The 19,404-nt window shown below is 45.0% G+C and overlaps 2 protein-coding genes across 3 annotated transcripts in view; one reads left to right on the top strand and one right to left on the bottom strand.

Annotated features, from left to right (window-relative positions):
* Positions 1–119: 119 nt before the first annotated feature.
* Positions 120–15,250, bottom strand: LOC149978771 (glutaryl-CoA dehydrogenase, mitochondrial-like). Its single transcript, XM_090195728.1, has 13 exons — positions 15,061–15,250; positions 5,709–5,871; positions 5,113–5,231; positions 4,945–4,980; positions 4,587–4,727; positions 4,131–4,193; positions 3,839–4,009; positions 3,097–3,226; positions 2,242–2,458; positions 1,910–2,013; positions 1,564–1,689; positions 1,199–1,359; positions 120–708 (listed from the first exon to the last, which is right to left on the bottom strand). The coding sequence occupies exons 3-13, from the start codon at positions 5,219–5,221 to the stop codon at positions 635–637; spliced, it is 1,332 nt and encodes a 443-aa protein (XP_090051854.1). The 5' UTR covers positions 5,222–5,231; positions 5,709–5,871; positions 15,061–15,250; the 3' UTR covers positions 120–634.
* Positions 13,628–19,404, top strand: part of LOC110485676 (choline transporter-like protein 2) — a 24,380-nt gene continuing 18,603 nt past the window's right edge. For both annotated transcript variants that reach the window (XM_090195725.1, XM_090195723.1), the window contains exon 1: positions 13,628–14,180. In XM_090195725.1, coding sequence (XP_090051851.1) covers positions 14,138–14,180 — 43 coding nt within the window. In that variant the 5' untranslated portion in view covers positions 13,628–14,137. The remainder of the gene's footprint in view (positions 14,181–19,404) is intronic.

Raw genomic sequence — 19,404 nt, 5'->3', positions numbered from 1 at the left:
CCCTAATCCTATGACTATTTCGATATGGCAGATCATTGAATTGGGATATTCTCTGTCCTCAAACAGGGCACTGATTTAAGTCAGCCGTCGGTATCACAATTACGAAATTATACAATTCATAATTTCAAAATATGCTTTATGTACAGTTTATTTCTTTCACCTAGAAATAAATCAAATAGACCAGTTGTGAACAAATCTCTAAAGATACACATACATACTGTACAACCTCTCACCCATTAAGTGAACTTATTCCATAACATATCTTTCTAATCGATACAGATCCCTTATCAACATGCTACATGCCATTGTGACATCCCTTCGTAGTAGGAGACTGAAGCTACTGTATCAACATTCAAGCTGACATTGTATTTCAATCGTAGATTGATTGAGTACAGGTACATAAGCAAAACCAAACCGTCTCATAAATGGACCCAGTGTTTCTTTCAGGTTGACTTTTACTTTAATATTCTCTCACCAAACAGAGGCACTTGGGGATGGAAGTCCATCAGCAGTCAGGCACAACACCCTCAGTGATTACTTCTCAGAAGGCAGATAGATGGCCAGCTCAAGGCTTTCCCAGTCTACTTTAAGTCCGTTATTCAGTCCGTTGTAATAGGAGGACAAGGAGGAGAGTTTACTTCTCAACAGTGAATGACTGCAGTCCAGTGATGGCTCGGCCCAGGATCAAGGCATGGATGTCATGGGTACCTAGAAGAACAAGCAAACGCAACGGCATTGTGGGTAGATTATTTGATAAGAGAAATGTGCAAGTGAGGCTAAACTTTTTAATTTAAATTACATTAGATATTGTAGGGCTATATTATACATACATACTGAGAGCACAGGAGGTTGGTGGCATCTTAATTGAGGAGGACAGGCTCGTGGTAATGGCTGGATCTGAATAAGTGGAATGGTATCAAAGACATGGTTTCCATGTGGTTGATACCATTCCATTGACTCCATTCCAGACATTATTATGACCCGTCCTTCCCTCAGCAGCCTCCACTGACTGAGAATTATACCACAAAACCAACAAGTAACTGTAACACTTAATTTGTACACTACTGACCTCTGTTGGTCATCCAGTCTCATTGTCCCTCTCCAATCCAGACTACTTTCTGCTCATGTTCCAATCACCTGTTCTCCTATCCAACCTTTCCATCCTTTAAATACCATATTCAATCAATCTTCTCCTCACCTTCGTATGTGTTGACGGCCTCCAGGTTCATGACGTGTCTGATAATGTGGTACTCGTCTGCGATGCCGTTGCCTCCCAACATGTCTCGGGCCTGCCTGGCGATGTCCAGGGACTTCCCACAGCTGTTCCTCTTCAGCATGGAGATCATCTCAGGGGCCGCTCTGAGGGAGGGAAGACACACAGGATAGAGGTCGGTGTTTAATATAATGAAGAAAGATGGACACATACAGTACACACACAGAGATAGTCTCTCTTCACATATTCAAAATGAAACTAGTACACAGACCAATGCATAAACACACACTGCAGTCTCTCCTCACATCCAAAAGCAAACATTTCGCTCACTCAGTGGGGACTCCACTCACTTCTTGTCGTCGATGAGTCTGCCTAGGGCCAGACAGGACTGCAGGCCGATGGTGATCTCTGTCAGCATGTCAGCCATCTTCTTCTGCATCAGCTGGTTCCTGGCCAGGGGCACGCCAAACTGGATCCTGAATGGACCAAAACAAAAGAGAACGAATCAGATGTCAGCAACATAGAATAGGGTCCTAAAATGCTGTAAGAAGAGTCAGGATGGCATCTTGACTCCCATCAATACTCTTTACTACTGAGCTAACGTCTTCCTGAACAAGCTACTTCATCCGTTCATACCAAAAAGTGCTCTGAATGAATAGAGTTGATGACATAATGAGTAGGGAGAGAGGTGTTTACCTGTCCAGTGTGTACTGGCGGGCAGCGTGGAAGCAGAACTCGGCAGCACCTAGAGCTCCCCAGGCGATACCGTAGCGGGCGTTATTCAGGCAGCCGAAGGGACCCTGACCAGAAATGAGACATATACAGTATTATATTTTAACAGAGCACCTTTTGTTCATCTTTAGAGAACTGACTTTGTTTTCTAGATCACATCTCAAGAGTTCTCTAAACATACAGTATCTCAGCCAGTAACTTTGATTGAGTCAGAATTGTTCCGATAGTACATCATTTTATTTACAGTATTTCTAAACAGCATTATGTGTTTGAGTCCAACAGTTAGGCTTACTCACAGCCAGTCCAGAGACGTTGGGCAACATATTCTCTTGGGGCACCTCCACCTCGTCCATCAGGATCATGCCCGTGGCCGACGCCCGCAGAGAGAACTTGCCCTCGATCTTAGGCGTTGCCAGGCCCTTCATGCCACGCTCCAGGATGAAGCCTCTGATCCTGCCATCCTCACACTTGGCCCAGACCACCGCAATGTCTGCCACGGGTGAGTTGGTGATCCTGGGGAATAGGGGAGAGAGTACGCTAAGTCAGTTACCCATAGTGAGAGTTAGGGTATTATAGGTTCAACTACAGCATATGTGAGGGTAAGCGTATATAATATGGTGGAGGGGGACAGGCAGGGAAAAGCTAAAGGGCCAACTAGAAGAGCTCATAATTATGGCCCTGAGTTTTAATACAAGGGCAATGGGGTTACTGCTTGCATTACGAAACATATATAGAGACGTAACAGTGCCAACAGTCTGGCGTGGGCTTTGCCAACAACTGGTGTAAGGTTACTGCATCTATATATGGATGGCTATGCATGAAGCTGTGCATGAGGTCCCTCTCATAACGTTCTTTCCATAATGAGACGGTCACACGTACATCTAACCTTCATGTCATGCCACCTAAGGTTCCCACAGTGGAGACAACAAACATTGTGGAAGTACTGTTTGTTACATATAACTGAAGGGATATGTCTCCCCATTGGGACATTTTATAGTTGACTCATAACTACTCTACCTACCTAGCCTGGCCTTTCAAAGAAGTGAACTAAAGCAGAAACGTATGTTAACCCAGACTAGAACCTCCCCAGTCAGACATACATGCCGACGGGTCAGATAGATGGACTGGTACCCAGGTTAGAAGAACCTTACCATGTCTTGGCTCCGCTGATGGTGAAGGTGCTACTGGAGGGGTTGTACTTGGCCTTGGTCTCCATGCCCGCGGGGTCACTGCCGTGGTTGGGCTCAGTCAGGCCGAAACAGCCCAAGATCTCCCCACGAGCTGCAGCATTACAGAGAGAGATGGGATTACGAAGAGGCCTTATCTAACTGGAATATGAGCTCTGCTTCAGTCTGCATTAGTTTCATTCTCACTTTCACACCACATTTACTTTGTACAACAACTTAGACTTTTGTCTATGTGCCAATATTAACTATGTATAAACACTTGTTGTTTGTTCATCTACGTTATTTTTCTACATACTTATGAACTGAAACGCAACACCGTTTCTAAACCGAAAATTATTGATACTGACCGAACCAACCATTTATTGAGGACATTGATATCGATAATAACGATAAGAATCCTTTACTAGAGGAATGTGAAGTTGGAAATGAAGTAAGTCTGCTAATATGCGCTATTGCTAATGGAACAATTGATAGTTGAGCGAGTGCGGGTTTTTCCTTTCTTCAATCGATAGCTACAACATCTAAAGTAGTAGTAGTTTTAAGGGTAATGTAAAAAAGTAACTGGCGCACATTAATGTTATGAATTTATTGTTATTGTGATACTTCAGTCAATTTATCAGGATATGGATTTTTTTCCATATCGCCCAGATCTAGTTTCTATACTATGTGTCATTTTACTATGGAATATATAGTAGTTATTGCTTACCTAGCCTGGGTAGCCACTTCTCCTTCTGTTCCTCTGTGCCGTAGGCGTTGATGGGGTGCATGACCAGTGAGGACTGGACACTCATGACTGAGCGGTAGCCACTGTCCACCCTCTCCACCTCCCTGGCAATGAGCCCGTAGGCCACGTAGCTGGTTCCGGCACAACCATAACCTGGGTGAGGAAGAGACAAAGTTGAGGAAGATGGACAGATAGTGGACTAATCGAGTTGAGCATGAAGATTGAGTATGAACACATCAATAACAGGATGATGCATGTTTCATGTGTTATTTACCTTGGATGGTTGGCCCCAAGACACCCAGCTCTCCCATCTCTGAGACAATCTCACGGTGGAAATCTGTGTGTGGGGGGGGGGGGAATAAACAAACAAAAAGTGAGCATGAATAAATAGTTTATAGAGAAGTTCATTGTGTGACATGAGAAGTCTTCTCTCCAGGAATAGCACCTCAGCCTGTGTTTACATTTGTGTCTGTTGGCCAAATGTCAATGTTTACGTGTGTCTCTGTTGGCCATGTGTCAGTGCTGACATTTATCTCCTTTGGCTTTGTGTCAGTGCTGACGTTCGTGTTCGCTGGCCATTTGTCAGTGCCTCAGCTTTTTCGCTGTTGGCCATGACCATGCCTCAGCCTATGTCTGTGCTTACACACTGTGCCAGTGCTTACGTTCGTGTCTGTTGGCCATGACCATGCCTCAGCCTGTGTCTGTGCATACACACTGTGCCAGTGCTTACGTTCGTGTCTGTTGGCCATGATGATGCGTGGCATTAGTTTCTCCTGGCAGTAGGTCCTGAAAGAGTCTCTGATCATCACCTCCTCCTCTGTCAGCAGGCCGTCCAGCTCCAGGGCGTCACGCCAGTTAAACTGCACCTTGGCTGTAGAGGGCCATGGGAATTAGAACATGAGGTGACACAAACATGGTGATGTCATACTGTCCACCACCACGTTTCATAATATAATACACCATGTCTGTATGTGTAGCCAGTGGCATCTAGCGGTTAAGTTTACATATGTAATACATTGGTAATGTACACAAGATGCGGTTTGTCCAATACTGTAGCTTTACGAGTTTAACTTGTATAAATGACTTACGTGCTTTTACTGGCTTCTTGGCGACCACTTCGGCTTCTGAAAGAGTCAACGGCACAATAAGTCATCAACCGAGACCAACACAAAAGCAGCAATACATTCTAAAAACTTAAAAATGTCACTTTAATACAATCCCATTCTATGTTATTTGTTGCTCACATGTAAACTCACCGTTTTGGGCTGGTGAAGTTGCTGCTGTGCCCTGTGCCCGGGAGGCTGAGACTGCAGCACGTTTCCTAGCGTTGGAGAGCAAACGAGTCACAGCACCTCTGAGAGCCATGGTACACAGTCTGAAAGAAATCACAACACAGGACACATTTAATGGTACACTAAGGAGAGTAAAGATTATACATTTACAAAACATGATATTATCATATTATCAAGTGAATTATTTATTTTGAGAAAAATGTATGACATTTAAAACAATGTGATGGTCAACAATCACATTTGAAGCATTTTAGTGACAATACTGTAAGATACTGTACCAATAATGGCAGTTATAATCAAAAGGGAAAATCCTATGGTACAGATTCTTGTTTTAATATCAATTTCCTGGTGTTCCTCCCATAGCTCTATTTGAACGAATAAGATAAGAAATGTCATGTGTTATGGTAGCTGTCCTTCATTACACAAGCCTGTTACAAAACATTGTATAACACATGTTGAACACCAGGGTCTAAACAGTAGCAGTAAAAACAAGTCTTCCTCCGCAACAATGTAACATTGCAGTGAGCAACTTCATGCACAACATAGTATCATTACTGTACCTGTTCTTGTCTGATAATTATTTCCGAGGATCTGATAACGTCGAATGATGATGGCCTTATCTCATGCAATGCTGGTTGTTTTGTAATCGCGGCAATGTGACGTCAAATGGCTGCGTGAAGACAGCTTTTCATCATAAGCGAGTCAAGCCAATAGACACGACACCTAGAAGATTATGCAACAGAGTGCGTTATGAAACTTTGATTTTGTTAACCTTGAATTAAAGCATAAAAACAAATGCATATATATTTTCATTATAAAACTATTTAGAGTGTAATGATTTATAAAGTTATGTGTGGGTTAAATACTTTTTGTCATTGATTTTTCTTTTTTGACTTTTTTCCAAAAGTGAAGAATGCCACACTCAAAATGGCGCTAATGTATAGCCATCTGACCGAGGGGCGTTGGCACACTTCCTTCCTATCTCATTGGCTGTGAGTTTATAAATGCCGCGTTCAAATGCTACTCGGAATTTTTTGATTTGCCAATTCGTTAAATATGTTCGTCATATGCCGCCTTCAAAACAACTGGCAACTGGGAATTCGTAAATCTCCGACTTCAGTGGGGTCAAGAAAACTGGAAACTCGGAAAAAACGATCTCCGACTGGGAAATATTATTTTGAACGGTCATCCAACTCGGAATTCCAACTCGGCCTAGAGGGCCGACTTGAAGATCACTGACGTCATTATTTGACCTCGTATATTTCAGAGTTCCCAGTTGTCGTGAATGCACCACTAGATTATTTAAAAAAAAATAGGTACAGGTGACAAATGGCCAAATGGCCATGTGCTTCTGAAGACTAGGTTCAAAATACTGTATCTTAAACCAAGCCCGAAGAGACCACAACTGTATAGGAGTGTAATATTAAAAGTATTATGCAATTATAGGGTTTATTTACCATAATCATACACATATTTGTTAAAAAACAAAACAAAAAACATATTTGTTGAACGTTTTTAATTAAACATATTGAGAAGTGAAATGTAGGCTTTATATTAGGCAGTGGTGGAAAAAGTACACAATTGTCATACTTGAGTAAAAGTAATGATATCTTTAATAGAACATTACTCAAGTAAAAGTGAAAGTCACCCAGTAAAATACTACTTGAGTAAAGTCTAAAAGTATTTGGTTATAAATATACTTAAGTATCAAAAGTACATGTAATTGCAAACATATACGTATCAAAAGTAAAAGTATAAATCGTTTCAAATTCCCTACAGTAAGCAACCAGACAGCACGATGTTCTTGTTTATTAAATTTATGGATAGCCAGGGGAACACTCGAACACTTAGGCAATAGTTTACAAACAAAGCATTTGTGTTAAGGAGTCCTCCAGATAAGAGGCAGTAGGGATGACCTGGGATGTTCTCTTGATAACAATTTTCCTGTCCTGCTAATGTAATGAGTACTTTTGGGTGTCAGGGAAAATGTATGGAGTAAAAATGATATACTTTTCTTTAGGAATGTAGTGAAGTAAAAGTAAAAGTTGTCCAAAATATAAATAGTAAAGTACAGATACCCACAAAAACTACTTAAGTAGTACTTTAAAGTATTTTTACTGAAGTACTTTACGCCACTGATATTAGGCTATGTGGCATTAATCAGAATTTAATGACATAAGACTAAATGTGTTTGTTTGGTGAACAACATGTGTGGTTGGGATATTTTCATATAGAAAAAGTAAATAGCTCAACACGATACTTTGAATAGATCGGTTTGCTGAATGAAATGCGTGTATTGTCATGTATTGTCATGTTGTGTCCTGTTCCTGTTCTTTCTCTTCACCCTGTCTCCCTCTGCTGGTCGTATTAGGTTACCTTTTCTTCCCCTCTTTCCCCCAGCTGTTCCTTGTCTTCTCTAACTACCTCGTTCACCCCTTTTCCCACCTGTTCCCTTTTTCCCTCTGATTAGGTCTCTATATCTCTCTCTGTTTCTGCTTCTGTCTTTGTCGGATTCTCGTTTGTGTTTCTCATGCCTGAACCAGACTATCGTCGTGTTTGCTGCAACCTTGTCCTGTCCTGTCGGAATCTGCCAGTTCATCTAACCTTGTCCTGTCCTGTCGGAATCTGCCTGTCCATCTGAGCCTACATGTGTTTCGTCATTAAAGAAACTCTGTTTGTTAATTCGCTTTTGGGTCCTCATTCACGCACCTGACAGAAGAATCCGACCAAGAATGGACCCAGCGACTTCGGATCCTCTCCACTCTGCCGTCGAGATCCAGGGAGCGATGCTAGGCAGACACGAGCAGGAATTGTCTGCTGCTCGACATGCCGTTGAGACCCTGGCCGCCCAAGTCTCCAACCTCACAGAACAGGTTCACCATCTCCGCCTCGATCCACCGGCCACTTCCAGGGCTTTCGAATCTCCGGAGCCCAGAATCAATAACCCGCCGTGTTACTCTGGGGAGCCCACTGAATGCCGCTCGTTCCTCACCCAGTGTGATATTGTGTTTTCTCTCCAGCCCAACACTTACTCCAGGAGCACAGCTCGTATCGCCTACGTCATATCTCTCCTTACTGGACGGGCTCGTGAGTGGGGCACGGCAATCTGGGAGGCAAGGGCTGAGTGTACTAACCAGTATCAGGACTTTAAGGAGGAGATGATACGGGTTTTTGATCGTTCTGTTTTTGGGGAGGAAGCTTCCAGGGTCCTGTCTTCCCTATGTCAAGGTAATCGATCCATAACAGACTACTCTATTGAGTTTCGCACTCTTGCTGCCTCCAGTGACTGGAACGAGCCGGCTTTGCTCGCTCGTTTTCTGGAGGGTCTCCGCGCGGAGGTAAAGGATGAGATTCTCTCCCGGGAGGTTCCTTCCAGCGTGGATTCCTTGATTGAACTCGCTATTCGCATAGAGCGACGGGTTGATCTTCGTCACCGAGCTCGTGGAAAGGAGCTCACGTTCTCCGTTGCCCCCCTCTCCGCATCACTACCATCTTCCTCTGCCGGCTCGGGTGCTGAGCCTATGCAGCTGGGAGGTATCCGCATCTCGACTAAGGAGAGGGAACGGAGAATCACCAACCGCCTCTGTCTCTACTGCGGTTCCGCTGGTCATTTTGTCACTTCATGTCCAGTAAAAGCCAGAGCTCATCAGTAAGCGGAGGGCTACTGGTGAGCGCTACTACTCCTGTCTCTCCTTCAAGATCCTGCACTACCTTGTCGGTCCATCTACGCTGGACCGGTTCGTCAGCTTCCTGCAGTGCCTTAATAGACTCTGGGGCGGAGGGCTGTTTTATGGACGAGACCTGGGCTCGGGAACATGACATTCCTCTCAGACAGTTAAGGGAGCCCACGGCCTTGTTCGCTTTGGATGGTAGTCCTCTCCCCAGGATTCAGCGTGAGACGCTACCTTTAACCCTCACTGTCTCTGGTAATCATAGCGAAACCATTTCTTTCTTAATTTTTCGTTCACCTTTTACACCTGTTGTTTTGGGCCATCCCTGGCTAGTTTGTCATAATCCTTCTATTAATTGGTCTAGTAATTCTATCCTCTCCTGGAACGTCTCTTGTCATGTGAAATGTTTAATGTCTGCTATCCCTCCTGTTTCCTCTGTCTCTTCTTCACAGGAGGAGCCTGTTGATTTGACAGGGGTGCCGGAGGAATATCACGATCTGCGCACGGTGTTCAGTCGGTCCAGGGCCACCTCTCTTCCTCCACACCGGTCGTATGATTGTAGTATTGATCTCCTTCCGGGAACCACTCCCCCCCGGGGTAGACTATACTCTCTGTCGGCTCCCGAACGTAAGGCTCTCGAAGATTATTTGTCTGTAGCTCTTGACGCCGGTACCATAGTCCCCTCCTCCTCTCCCGCCGGAGCGGGGTTTTTTTTTGTCAAGAAGAAGGACGGGTCTCTGCGCCCCTGCATAGATTATCGAGGGCTGAATGACATAACAGTGAAGAATCGTTATCCGCTTCCTCTTATGTCTTCAGCCTTCGAGATCCTGCAGGGAGCCAGGTTTTTCACTAAGTTGGACCTTCGTAACGCTTACCATCTCGTGCGCATCAGGGAGGGGGACGAGTGGAAGACGGCGTTTAACACTCCGTTAGGGCACTTTGAATACCGGGTTCTTCCTTTCGGCCTCGCTAACGCTCCAGCTGTTTTTCAGGCATTAGTCAATGATGTCCTGAGAGACATGCTGAACATCTTTGTCTTCGTTTACCTTGACGATATCCTGATTTTTTTCACCGTCACTCCAGATTCATGTTCAGCACGTTCGACGTGTCCTCCAGCGCCTTTTAGAGAATTGTCTTTTTGTGAAGGCTGAGAAGTGCACTTTTCATGCCTCCTCCGTCACATTTCTCGGTTCTGTTATTTCCGCTGAAGGCATTAAGATGGATCCCGCTAAGGTCCAAGCTGTCATTGATTGGCCCGTCCCTAAGTCACGCGTCGAGTTGCAGCGCTTTCTCGGTTTCGCGAATTTCTATCGTCGTTTCATCCGTAATTTCGGTCAGGTGGCAGCTCCTCTCACAGCCCTTACTTCTGTCAAGACGTGCTTTAAGTGGTCCGTTTCCGCCCAGGGAGCTTTTGATCTCCTCAAGAATCGTTTTACATCCGCACCTATCCTTGTTACACCTGACGTCTCTAGACAGTTCGTTGTCGAGGTTGACGCGTCAGAGGTGGGCGTGGGAGCCATTCTTTCTCAGCGCTCCCCCTCTGACGACAAGGTCCACCCTTGCGCGTATTTTTCTCATCGCCTGTCGCCGTCGGAACGTAACTATGATGTGGGAAACCGCGAGCTGCTCGCCATCCGCTTAGCCCTAGGCGAATGGCGACAGTGGTTGGAGGGGGCGACCGTTCCTTTTGTCGTTTGGACTGACCATAGGAACCTTGAGTACATCCGTTCTGCCAAACGACTTAATGCGCGTCAGGCTCGTTGGGCGCTGTTTTTCGCTCGTTTCGAGTTCGTGATTTCTTATCGTCCGGGCTCTAAGAACACCAAGCCTGATGCTTTATCTCGTCTCTTCAGTTCTTCAGTAGCCTCCACTGACCCCGAGGGGATTCTCCCTGAGGGGCGTGTTGTCGGGTTGACTGTCTGGGGAATTGAGAGGCAGGTAAAGCAAGCACTCACTCACACTCCGTCGCCGCGCGCTTGTCCTAGGAGCTTTCTTTTCGTAACCCTGCGTCTTGGTCAGAACAGCTCCCCTGGGCAGAATACGCCCACAACTCGCTTCCTTCGTCTGCGACCGGGCTATCTCCTTTTCAGAGTAGCCTCGGGTACCAGCCTCCGCTGTTCTCATCTCAGTTCGCCGAGTCCAGCGTCCCCTCCGCTCAGGCTTTTGTCCAACATTGCGAGCGCACCTGGAAGAGGGTCAGGTCTGCACTTTGCCGTTATAGGGCGCAGACTGTGAGAGCTGCTAATAAGCGTAGAACTAAGAGTCCTAGATATTGTCGCGGTCAGAGAGTTTGGCTCTCCACTCAGAACCTTCCCCTTAAGACGGCTTCTCGCAAGTTGACCCCGCGGTTCATTGGTCCGTTCCGTATTTCTCAGATCATTAATCCTGTCGCAGTGCGACTTCTTCTTCCGCGATATCTTCGTCGCGTCCACCCGGTCTTCCATGTCTCCTGTGTTAAGCCCGTTCTTCGCGCCCCCGCTCGTCTTCCCCCCCCCCCCCCCCCATCCTTGTCGAGGGCGCACCTACCTACAGGGTCCGTAAGATTTTGGACATGCGTCCTCGGGGCCGTGGTCATCAGTACCTAGTGGATTGGGAGGGGTACGGTCCTGAGGAGAGGAGTTGGGTTCCCTCTCGGGACGTGCTGGACCGTTCGCTGATCGATGATTTCCTCCGTTGCCGCCAGGTTTCCTCCTCGAGTGCGCCAGGAGGCGCTCGGTGAGTGGGGGGGTACTGTCATGTATTGTCATGTTGTGTCCTGTTCCTGTTCTTTCTCTTCACCCTGTCTCCCTCTGCTGGTCGTATTAGGTTACCTTTTCTTCCCCTCTTTCCCCCAGCTGTTCCTTGTCTTCTCTAACTACCTCGTTCACCCCTTTTCCCACCTGTTCCCTTTTTCCCTCTGATTAGGTCTCTATATCTCTCTCTGTTTCTGCTTCTGTCTTTGTCGGATTCTCGTTTGTGTTTCTCATGCCTGAACCAGACTATCGTCGTGTTTGCTGCAACCTTGTCCTGTCCTGTCGGAATCTGCCAGTTCATCTAACCTTGTCCTGTCCTGTCGGAATCTGCCTGTCCATCTGAGCCTACATGTGTTTCGTCATTAAAGAAACTCTGTTTGTTAATTCGCTTTTGGGTCCTCATTCACGCACCTGACATGTATAATGATTACAGTTGTCAATGCAAATTAACAACAACAAACTGCATTATGCAGAAATGATTAATTAGGCAAACATGATTACTTCCAAGCATTCAAAGGCCAGGAAACTAAATATAAGAAGTGTAACCTCATTCATTATTCATGGTATGTTATGTTAGACGAATCTTGGCATAGTTCATCCACATGACACCCCTGAAAGCAAGGATAGGGTTGTTAGGGCTGACCACAATAGCCTCTAATTGCTATGTCACCCGGCCTACACGGTTGCCGAGGTAGGATCTCTCTCTCTCTTAAATCAATTGAAAGGGGCTTTATTGGCATGGGAAACATGTGTTTACATTGCCAAAACACATGAAATAAACAACAAACAAAAGTGAGAAGATACAAAACAGCATCAACAAAAAACGATTTGAATTTAACAGTAAATATTGCACTGAAAAAGGTTTTAAAAAAGATAAAGACATTTCAAGTGTTATATTATCAGCTATGTACAGTGTTTTAGCAATGTGCAAAATAATTGTAGCACGAATAGTAGGGGAAAATAAATATGAAGTTGGTGGTATTTACAATGTTGTTTGTGCTCCACTGGTTGCCCTTTTCTCAAGGCAATGGGCCACAAATCGTGTTGCTATGAATGCACACTGCAGTATTTCACCTACCAAATATGGGAGTTTATCAATGTTTGATTGTTTTCAAATTCTTTGTGGGTCTGTGTGATCTGTGGGAAATATGTATGTCTAATGTGGTCATTCATTTGGAAGGTTAGGAAGTGCAGCTTAGTTTCCACCTCATTTTGTGGGCAGTGGGCACATAGCAGTGGGCACATAGCCTGTTATTTTAACGAGAGAGAGAGAGAGAGAGAGAGGGAGAGAGAGAGAGAGAGAGAGAGATGTCTGCCTGCCTACTATCTCTATCAATAGCAAGGCTATGCTCATTGCCTGTACATAGTCAAGGATTTTCTTGCACGCCCAATTTTTCAGTTTTTGATTTGTTAAAAAAGTTTGAAATATCCAATAAATGTCGTTCCACTTCATGATTGTGTCCCACTTGTTGTTGATTCTTCACAAAAAAATACAGTTTTATATCTTTATGTTTGAAGCCTGAAATGTTGCAAAAGGTCGCAAAGTTCAAGGGGGCCGAATACTTTCGCAAGGCACTGTAATCTGAGGGAAATATGTCTCTCTAATATGGTCATACATTGGGCAGGAGGTTAGGAAGTGCAGCTCAGTTTCCACCTCATTTTGTGGGCAGTGAGCACATAGCCTGTCTTCTCTTGAGAGCCATGTCTGCCTACGGCGGCCTTTCTCAATAGCAAGGCTATGCTCACTGAGTCTGTACATAGTCAAAGCTTTCCTTAATTTTGGGTCAGTCACAGTGGTCAGGTATTCTGCCGCTGTGTACTCTCTGTTTAGGGCCAAATAGCATTCTAGTTTGCTCTGTTTTTTTGTTAATTCTTTCCAATGTGTCAAGTAATTATCTTTTTGTTTTCTCATGATTTGGTTGGGTCTAATTGTGCTGTTGTCCTGTCTCTCTCTCTCTCTCTCTCTCTCTCTGTTATTTTAACACAAGTGCTCTCTCTCTTCCTCTCTCTCTCTCACTCTCTCTCTCTCTCTCTCTTTCTCTCTCTCTGTTAAGTGCTCTCTTTCTTCCTCTCTTCACTGCATGCACCTTTTTACTGTTTGCATTCTTTTCGATTTTGTTTGCTATCAAGTGAATTTTTCCACTCAAAGCTGTGAGAGATTTTCTTTAAGTTTTAACAACTTACAGTCTCTATATTTTATTTGCATGTTGTAAAGAATACTTTTGCCTAATGATTTGTACATTAAAATAGGCTATTCACAGTGTCTGACAGCACAACCCTTCTTCACATTCCTTTGAAGTGGCAGCAAGAAATAAATAGTTTTGGTCCGGCCTTCAGGATTATTTAATTGGCCGAGCAAGTTGTCAGTTGTTAGTTTTTATAGCTGATTGGCCACTGTCTCTCTCTCTCGTGGTATGGAATGTATCATGATTTGGGATGGGTCTTGCCACACACAGTACGTTCGGTTTTGACGGCGAATAGGGAATCGCTCACTGTGTTATTGATGTTTTTTTTCTTCGAGATTTCCATGGTAACTGTCCAAAATTTGATCCGCAGGCAGCAGCGAGAACACCCAAGTATTCAACCATGGAGCTAAACGAGAAGAACCCGACTCCGGACTCGAAATATGGTAAGAAATGTTCCCTTTCTTCGCATTCTCTTCGCACCGTTATTTTTGAAAAAAGGGGTGTGGGTGGAAAAAAATGGAAACAATGACTCGTGAATGATGGGTGGGGACCGGCCGCGTGTGTCCCACTCCCAAACAGATTTATATCGCAACATCATCATAATCAGCGTGCAGAAAAATATTTTACGTTTCCCATTAAAAATACCCTTTACAAATAATCAATCCTGCATTTATCAAAGGCTTGCAGCTGTGCTGCTTCAGCCTACATCTATCAAGAGATGCGCTGTTTATGTTCAATTTAAGGACTAAGTGATATTCATTGTTGCCCTATAATGTACACTGATCATATGGAAATGAATAACCCCCTATAGCCTAGGCCAGTATGTCTCCCACATGGTCCATTGTTCCCACTAAATGGAATCAGAAGAATCAGAAAGCAAAGTCGGATAGTCTATTCTACAGCCTTTGCCCATTTGACTTGAACACGTATATAGGACAAAGCTATTAGTCAAATGTTGCTTTGCGGGCAATGATTAATTCATTGCCAATTCATTTCTATAACAGAATAATCAATAGAGTGGATGTGTATTGACAGCTTATAACGGTGAGGTTTGCTCAGTCTGCTCTCTCACAGAAGCAGAAGTTGTTTGTGTGACAACACCCATGTGGTGATATCTAGAATGCCATATGGTTATTACTCACACACACACACACACTCACACTCACACACTCACACACTCACACTCACACACTTACACTCACACACACACACACACACACACACACACCACCGCAGCGGAAACAATTGGCCCTCAGCTATAGTGCATCATTAACACTGATTTATTTAAGTTTTGCCATAATGACTTTCTAAAATGTCACTCACTGCGTGGCATGTCACATGTCTCTCAAGAGGTAGACAGATAGTCAGCCTGTCCTTCGCTGCAGTTGCACTTCCAAATGGTGGTTGGACTTTGGGTTGAGTTGTTGTTCAGAAGATTTGTTGAGTCATCGAGGTCCTCCATCCTGTTTAGCCTTAATCCCTCCAGTCAATGTCATCACATGTTGGAATAGACCTGCACTTCAAACCTCAACTGATTACCAACATAGCAGGCTTACAATACGTTGTCGGTAATTCAGCATTTAGGCCCCACCCTAGTCATATTATGATGAAGATAGAGGCCTAGGTTTGTAATAATATATATAATATATATATGCCATTTAACAGACACTTTTATCCAAAGCGACTTACAGTCATTAATTCCAATGTAATCTAAGTCATGTTAAATTGGATTCACTGATATCCATTCAGTATGACTAGTTTGTAAGAAAGGGAGTGAGAGACAGACAATAGTTGCCTTTTAGGCACATTCTCTATGGCAGGGTTCCCCAACTGGCAGGTGATTTTATTTGGCCACCCAAGTTATCTGAGCCAAACAAAAATGTATTTGAATAATCATCATTTTTTGTTGGAATTTTCATTGGTGGACATAAGACTGTAAAAACACCAGAAAATCAGCTCCAAGTGATTTTAATTTGGGAAATCTGTTACAAAGTATTCCCACGCATAATAGAGAGACATGATCGTATACAAATGTAAGCAAGGTTTGAAATTATTATGCTATTATCTGTTTGGGCTTCTTGCAGTCAATTTGCAGTCTACAAAGGATTTGTATCTATGTTCCGGCCCACCGACCATCCGCTCAAGAAAACATTGTCCTGAATCTAGTTGATGATCCCTGCTCTATGGTTTATCTAAGGAGCCACTGATGTCAGTACAGTATCCTTGTGACTTTCCTGTTGCCATGTAAACAGGCCTTGTCCTCAGCCAGCTCCCTGCCCCCACATCACACATCAGCCAGAAATGTCATAAACTGAACAGAAGGCCTTTAAACCAATGTTTCAGGTACCTATAGAGAGTCAAAGCCTGGATCCCAGTTTTCTGCTAGCCTGGGCCTGTATCCATAAAGTGTCTCAGAGTAGAAGTGCTGATCTAGGAGGTAGGAGTGCTGCTCTAGGAGGAGGAGTGCTGATCTATGAGGTAGGAGTGCTGATCTAGGAGGAGGAGTGCTGATCTAGGAGGTAGGAGTGCTGATCTAGGAGGTAGGAGTGCTGATCTAAGAGGAGGAGTGCTGATCTAAGAGGAGGAGTGCTGATATAGGAGGAGGAGTGCTGATATAGGAGGAGGAGTGCTGATATAGGAGGAGGAGTGCTGATCTAGGAGGTAGGAGTGCTGATCTAGGAGGTAGGAGTGCTGATCTAGGAGGTAGGAGTGCTGATCTAGAAGGTAGGAGTGCTGATCTAGAAGGTAGGAGTGCTGATCTAGAAAGAGGAGTGCTGATCTAGGAGGAGGAGTGCAGATATAGGAGGAGGAGTGCTGATCTAGGAGGAGGAGTGCTGATCTAGGAGGTAGGAGTGCTGCTCTAGGAGGAGGAGTGCTGATCTATGAGGTAGGAGTGCTGATCTAGGAGGAGGAGTGCTGATCTAGGAGGTAGGAGTGCTGATCTAGGAGGTAGGAGTGCTGATCTAAGAGGAGGAGTGCTGATCTAAGAGGAGGAGTGCTGATCTAGGAGGAGGAGTGCTGATATAGGAGGAGGAGTGCTGATATAGGAGGAGGAGTGCTGATATAGGAGGAGGAGTGCTGATCTAGGAGGTAGGAGTGCTGATCTAGGAGGTAGGAGTGCTGATCTAGGAGGTAGGAGTGCTGATCTAGAAGGTAGGAGTGCTGATCTAGAAGGTAGGAGTGCTGATCTAGAAAGAGGAGTGCTGATCTAGGAGGAGGAGTGCAGATATAGGAGGAGGAGTGCTGATCTAGGAGGAGGAGTGCTGATCTAGGAGGTAGGAGTGCTGATCTAGGAGGAGGAGTGCTGATCTAGGAGGAGGAGTGCTGATCTAGGAGCTAGGAGTGCTGATCTAGGAGGTAGTAGTGCTGATCTAGGAGGAGGAGTGCTGATCTAGGAGGTCAGAGTGCTGATCTAGGAGGTAGGAGTGCTGATCTAGGAGGTAAGAGTGCTGATCTAGGAGGTAGAGTGCTGATCTAGGAGGTAGAGTGCTGATCTAGGAGGTAGAGTGCTGATCTAGGAGGTAGGAGTGCTGATCTAGGAGGTAGGAGTGCTGATCTAGGCGAAGGAGTGCTGATCTAGGAGGTAGGAGTGCTGATCTAGGAGGTAGGAGTGCTGATCTAGGAGGTAGAGTGCTGATCTAGGAGGTAGAATGCTGATCTAGGAGGTAGGAGTGCTGATCTAGGAGGTAGGAGTGCTGATCTAGGAGGTAGGAGTGCTGATCTAGGCGAAGGAGTACTGATCTAGGAGGTAGGAGTGCTGATCTAGGAGGTAGGAGTGCTGATCTAGGGAAGGAGTGCTGGTCTAGGGGAAGGAGTACTGATCTATGAGGTAGGAGTGCTGATCTAGGAGGAGGAGTGCTGATCTAGGAGGTAGGAGTGTTGATTTAGGAGTTAGAAGTGTTTATCTTGGAGTAGGAGTATTGAAACTGATCCTAGATCAGCACACATACAGGCCCTGGTATCATGTCTCATTGTGCTGTTTTGCCAACAACCTGGAGACAGCAAAACAGACCAAACAGCCCAGGGACCAGGCTAGTTTCCTGCCATGTTGTTTGTCTATATGAATATCCTCTGACTGTGTATGAGTGGGCCAGTGTGCCGGCTGGATGTCTTGTCTAGTCTAAAGCACCCGCCGGTAGCAGCATGCACAGGCCTGTTGCTGAGTGTCTGATGTACCCACTTATCACACTGAGTCTAGGGGCACTGAGTCAACTCATGAACTCAAGTGGCACACACACACACACAGCATATGAGTGAGTGTGTTGTTTCACAATGATCCTTTGTCATGCTGTTTCTGGCTGTCAGGTCACAGCAAAACTGTTAGACAGAGTTGCTTAGTGTGATCGTAGTGAGCCATGTAGGGGAATGAGAGGGGAGCGGCAGGCAGGATTTGGGCTGGATTTATTTGGCAACCAGCGGCAAGTATAGACACTTCAGAAAAGGGAATTGGACACGCCCCCCCCCCCCCCCCCCCCCTTCAGTCTCAGGAATATCTGATGGCTTCTCTCAGGCTACTGCCAAAGAAGAGTTTACTCTGGAAGCAGTTGAGTTGTGCAGTATAAACTACACCATGACCTATTCCATATACACATCAATATGATGTACTGTTGTTGAATTGTCACCTACACCAGATAGGTGCAAGGAAATGGGTTGTTTTACAGGGTCAGCCATAGTAGTACAGCACCCCTGGAGCAAGTTAGGTGTAAGTGCATTGCTCAAGGGCACATCAACATATTTTTCATCTTGTCTGCTCAGGTATTAGAACCAGTGACCTTTTGATACTGACCCAACAATTTAACCACTAGGCTACCTGCCACTATAGTAGCCTGTGTTATTAGCGAAGTCCTTCCAAACTATTCCTGTACAGACACATGGAATTAGTAATAACTCATCAATATACAAGATTCATATCGACACTCAAATGCCATGTTTTTGAGTAAAATTGGAACGAGAGGCTTTCTATCTGCTGCTACTGTTATGATGGCCATCCAGCCATGGCAGTAATGCCCTGTCTCTGTGTGCTAGACCACAACAGACCAGCAGACACTAAACCATTAGATCACTAGACCACAACAGACCAGCAGACACTAAACCATTAGATCACTAGACCACAACAGACCAGCAGACACTAAACCATTAGATCACTAGACCACAACAGACCAGCAGACACTAAACCATTAGATCACTAGACCACAACAGACCAGCAGACACTAAACCATTAGATCACTAGACCACAACAGACCAGCAGACACTAAACCATTAGATCACTAGACCACAACAGACCAGCAGACACTAAACCATTAGATCACTAGACCACAACAGACCAGCAGACACTAAACCATTAGATCACTAAGACCACAACAGACCAGCAGACACTAAACCATTAGATCACTAAGACCACAACAGACCAGCAGACACTAAACCATTAGATCACTAAGACCACAACAGACCAGCAGACACTAAACCATTAGATCACTAAGACCACAACCCCATTAAGAGTGTCTAGGTAGTGGACATTCAATAGTCCCACTGGGTCTTTAACTGGAACATGTCCATCATGACAGCACTGTGTGGCTCAGCTGGTAAGGGCGTTATGCCAGCAATGTCAGGGTTGTGGGTTCAATTCCCGCTGCGGTCACATAGTGAAAGGACTCACTGAACTGAGCG

This window comes from Oncorhynchus mykiss, chromosome 13 (assembly GCF_057628025.1).
Source record: "Oncorhynchus mykiss isolate SJ-2025 chromosome 13, ASM5762802v1, whole genome shotgun sequence".
Taxonomy (NCBI): domain Eukaryota; kingdom Metazoa; phylum Chordata; class Actinopteri; order Salmoniformes; family Salmonidae; genus Oncorhynchus; species Oncorhynchus mykiss.
The sequence above is the reverse complement of the archived record's forward strand: the minus strand, read 5'-3'. Positions and strand labels throughout refer to the sequence as shown.

Bases quoted from the DNA above. Each gene is read 5' to 3' on its own strand.
- LOC149978771 (XM_090195728.1), bottom strand. From the start codon at position 5,221: ATGGCTCTCAGAGGTGCTGTGACTCGTTTGCTCTCCAACGCTAGGAAA. The intron at 4,194-4,586 runs GTAAGCACTGGC...CCCCACACACAG, and splicing joins CATGGCCAACAGACACGAAC to ATTTCCACCGTGAGATTGTC. The intron at 1,360-1,563 runs GTGAGTGGAGTC...TCCCTCCCTCAG, and splicing joins AGACTCATCGACGACAAGAA to AGCGGCCCCTGAGATGATCT.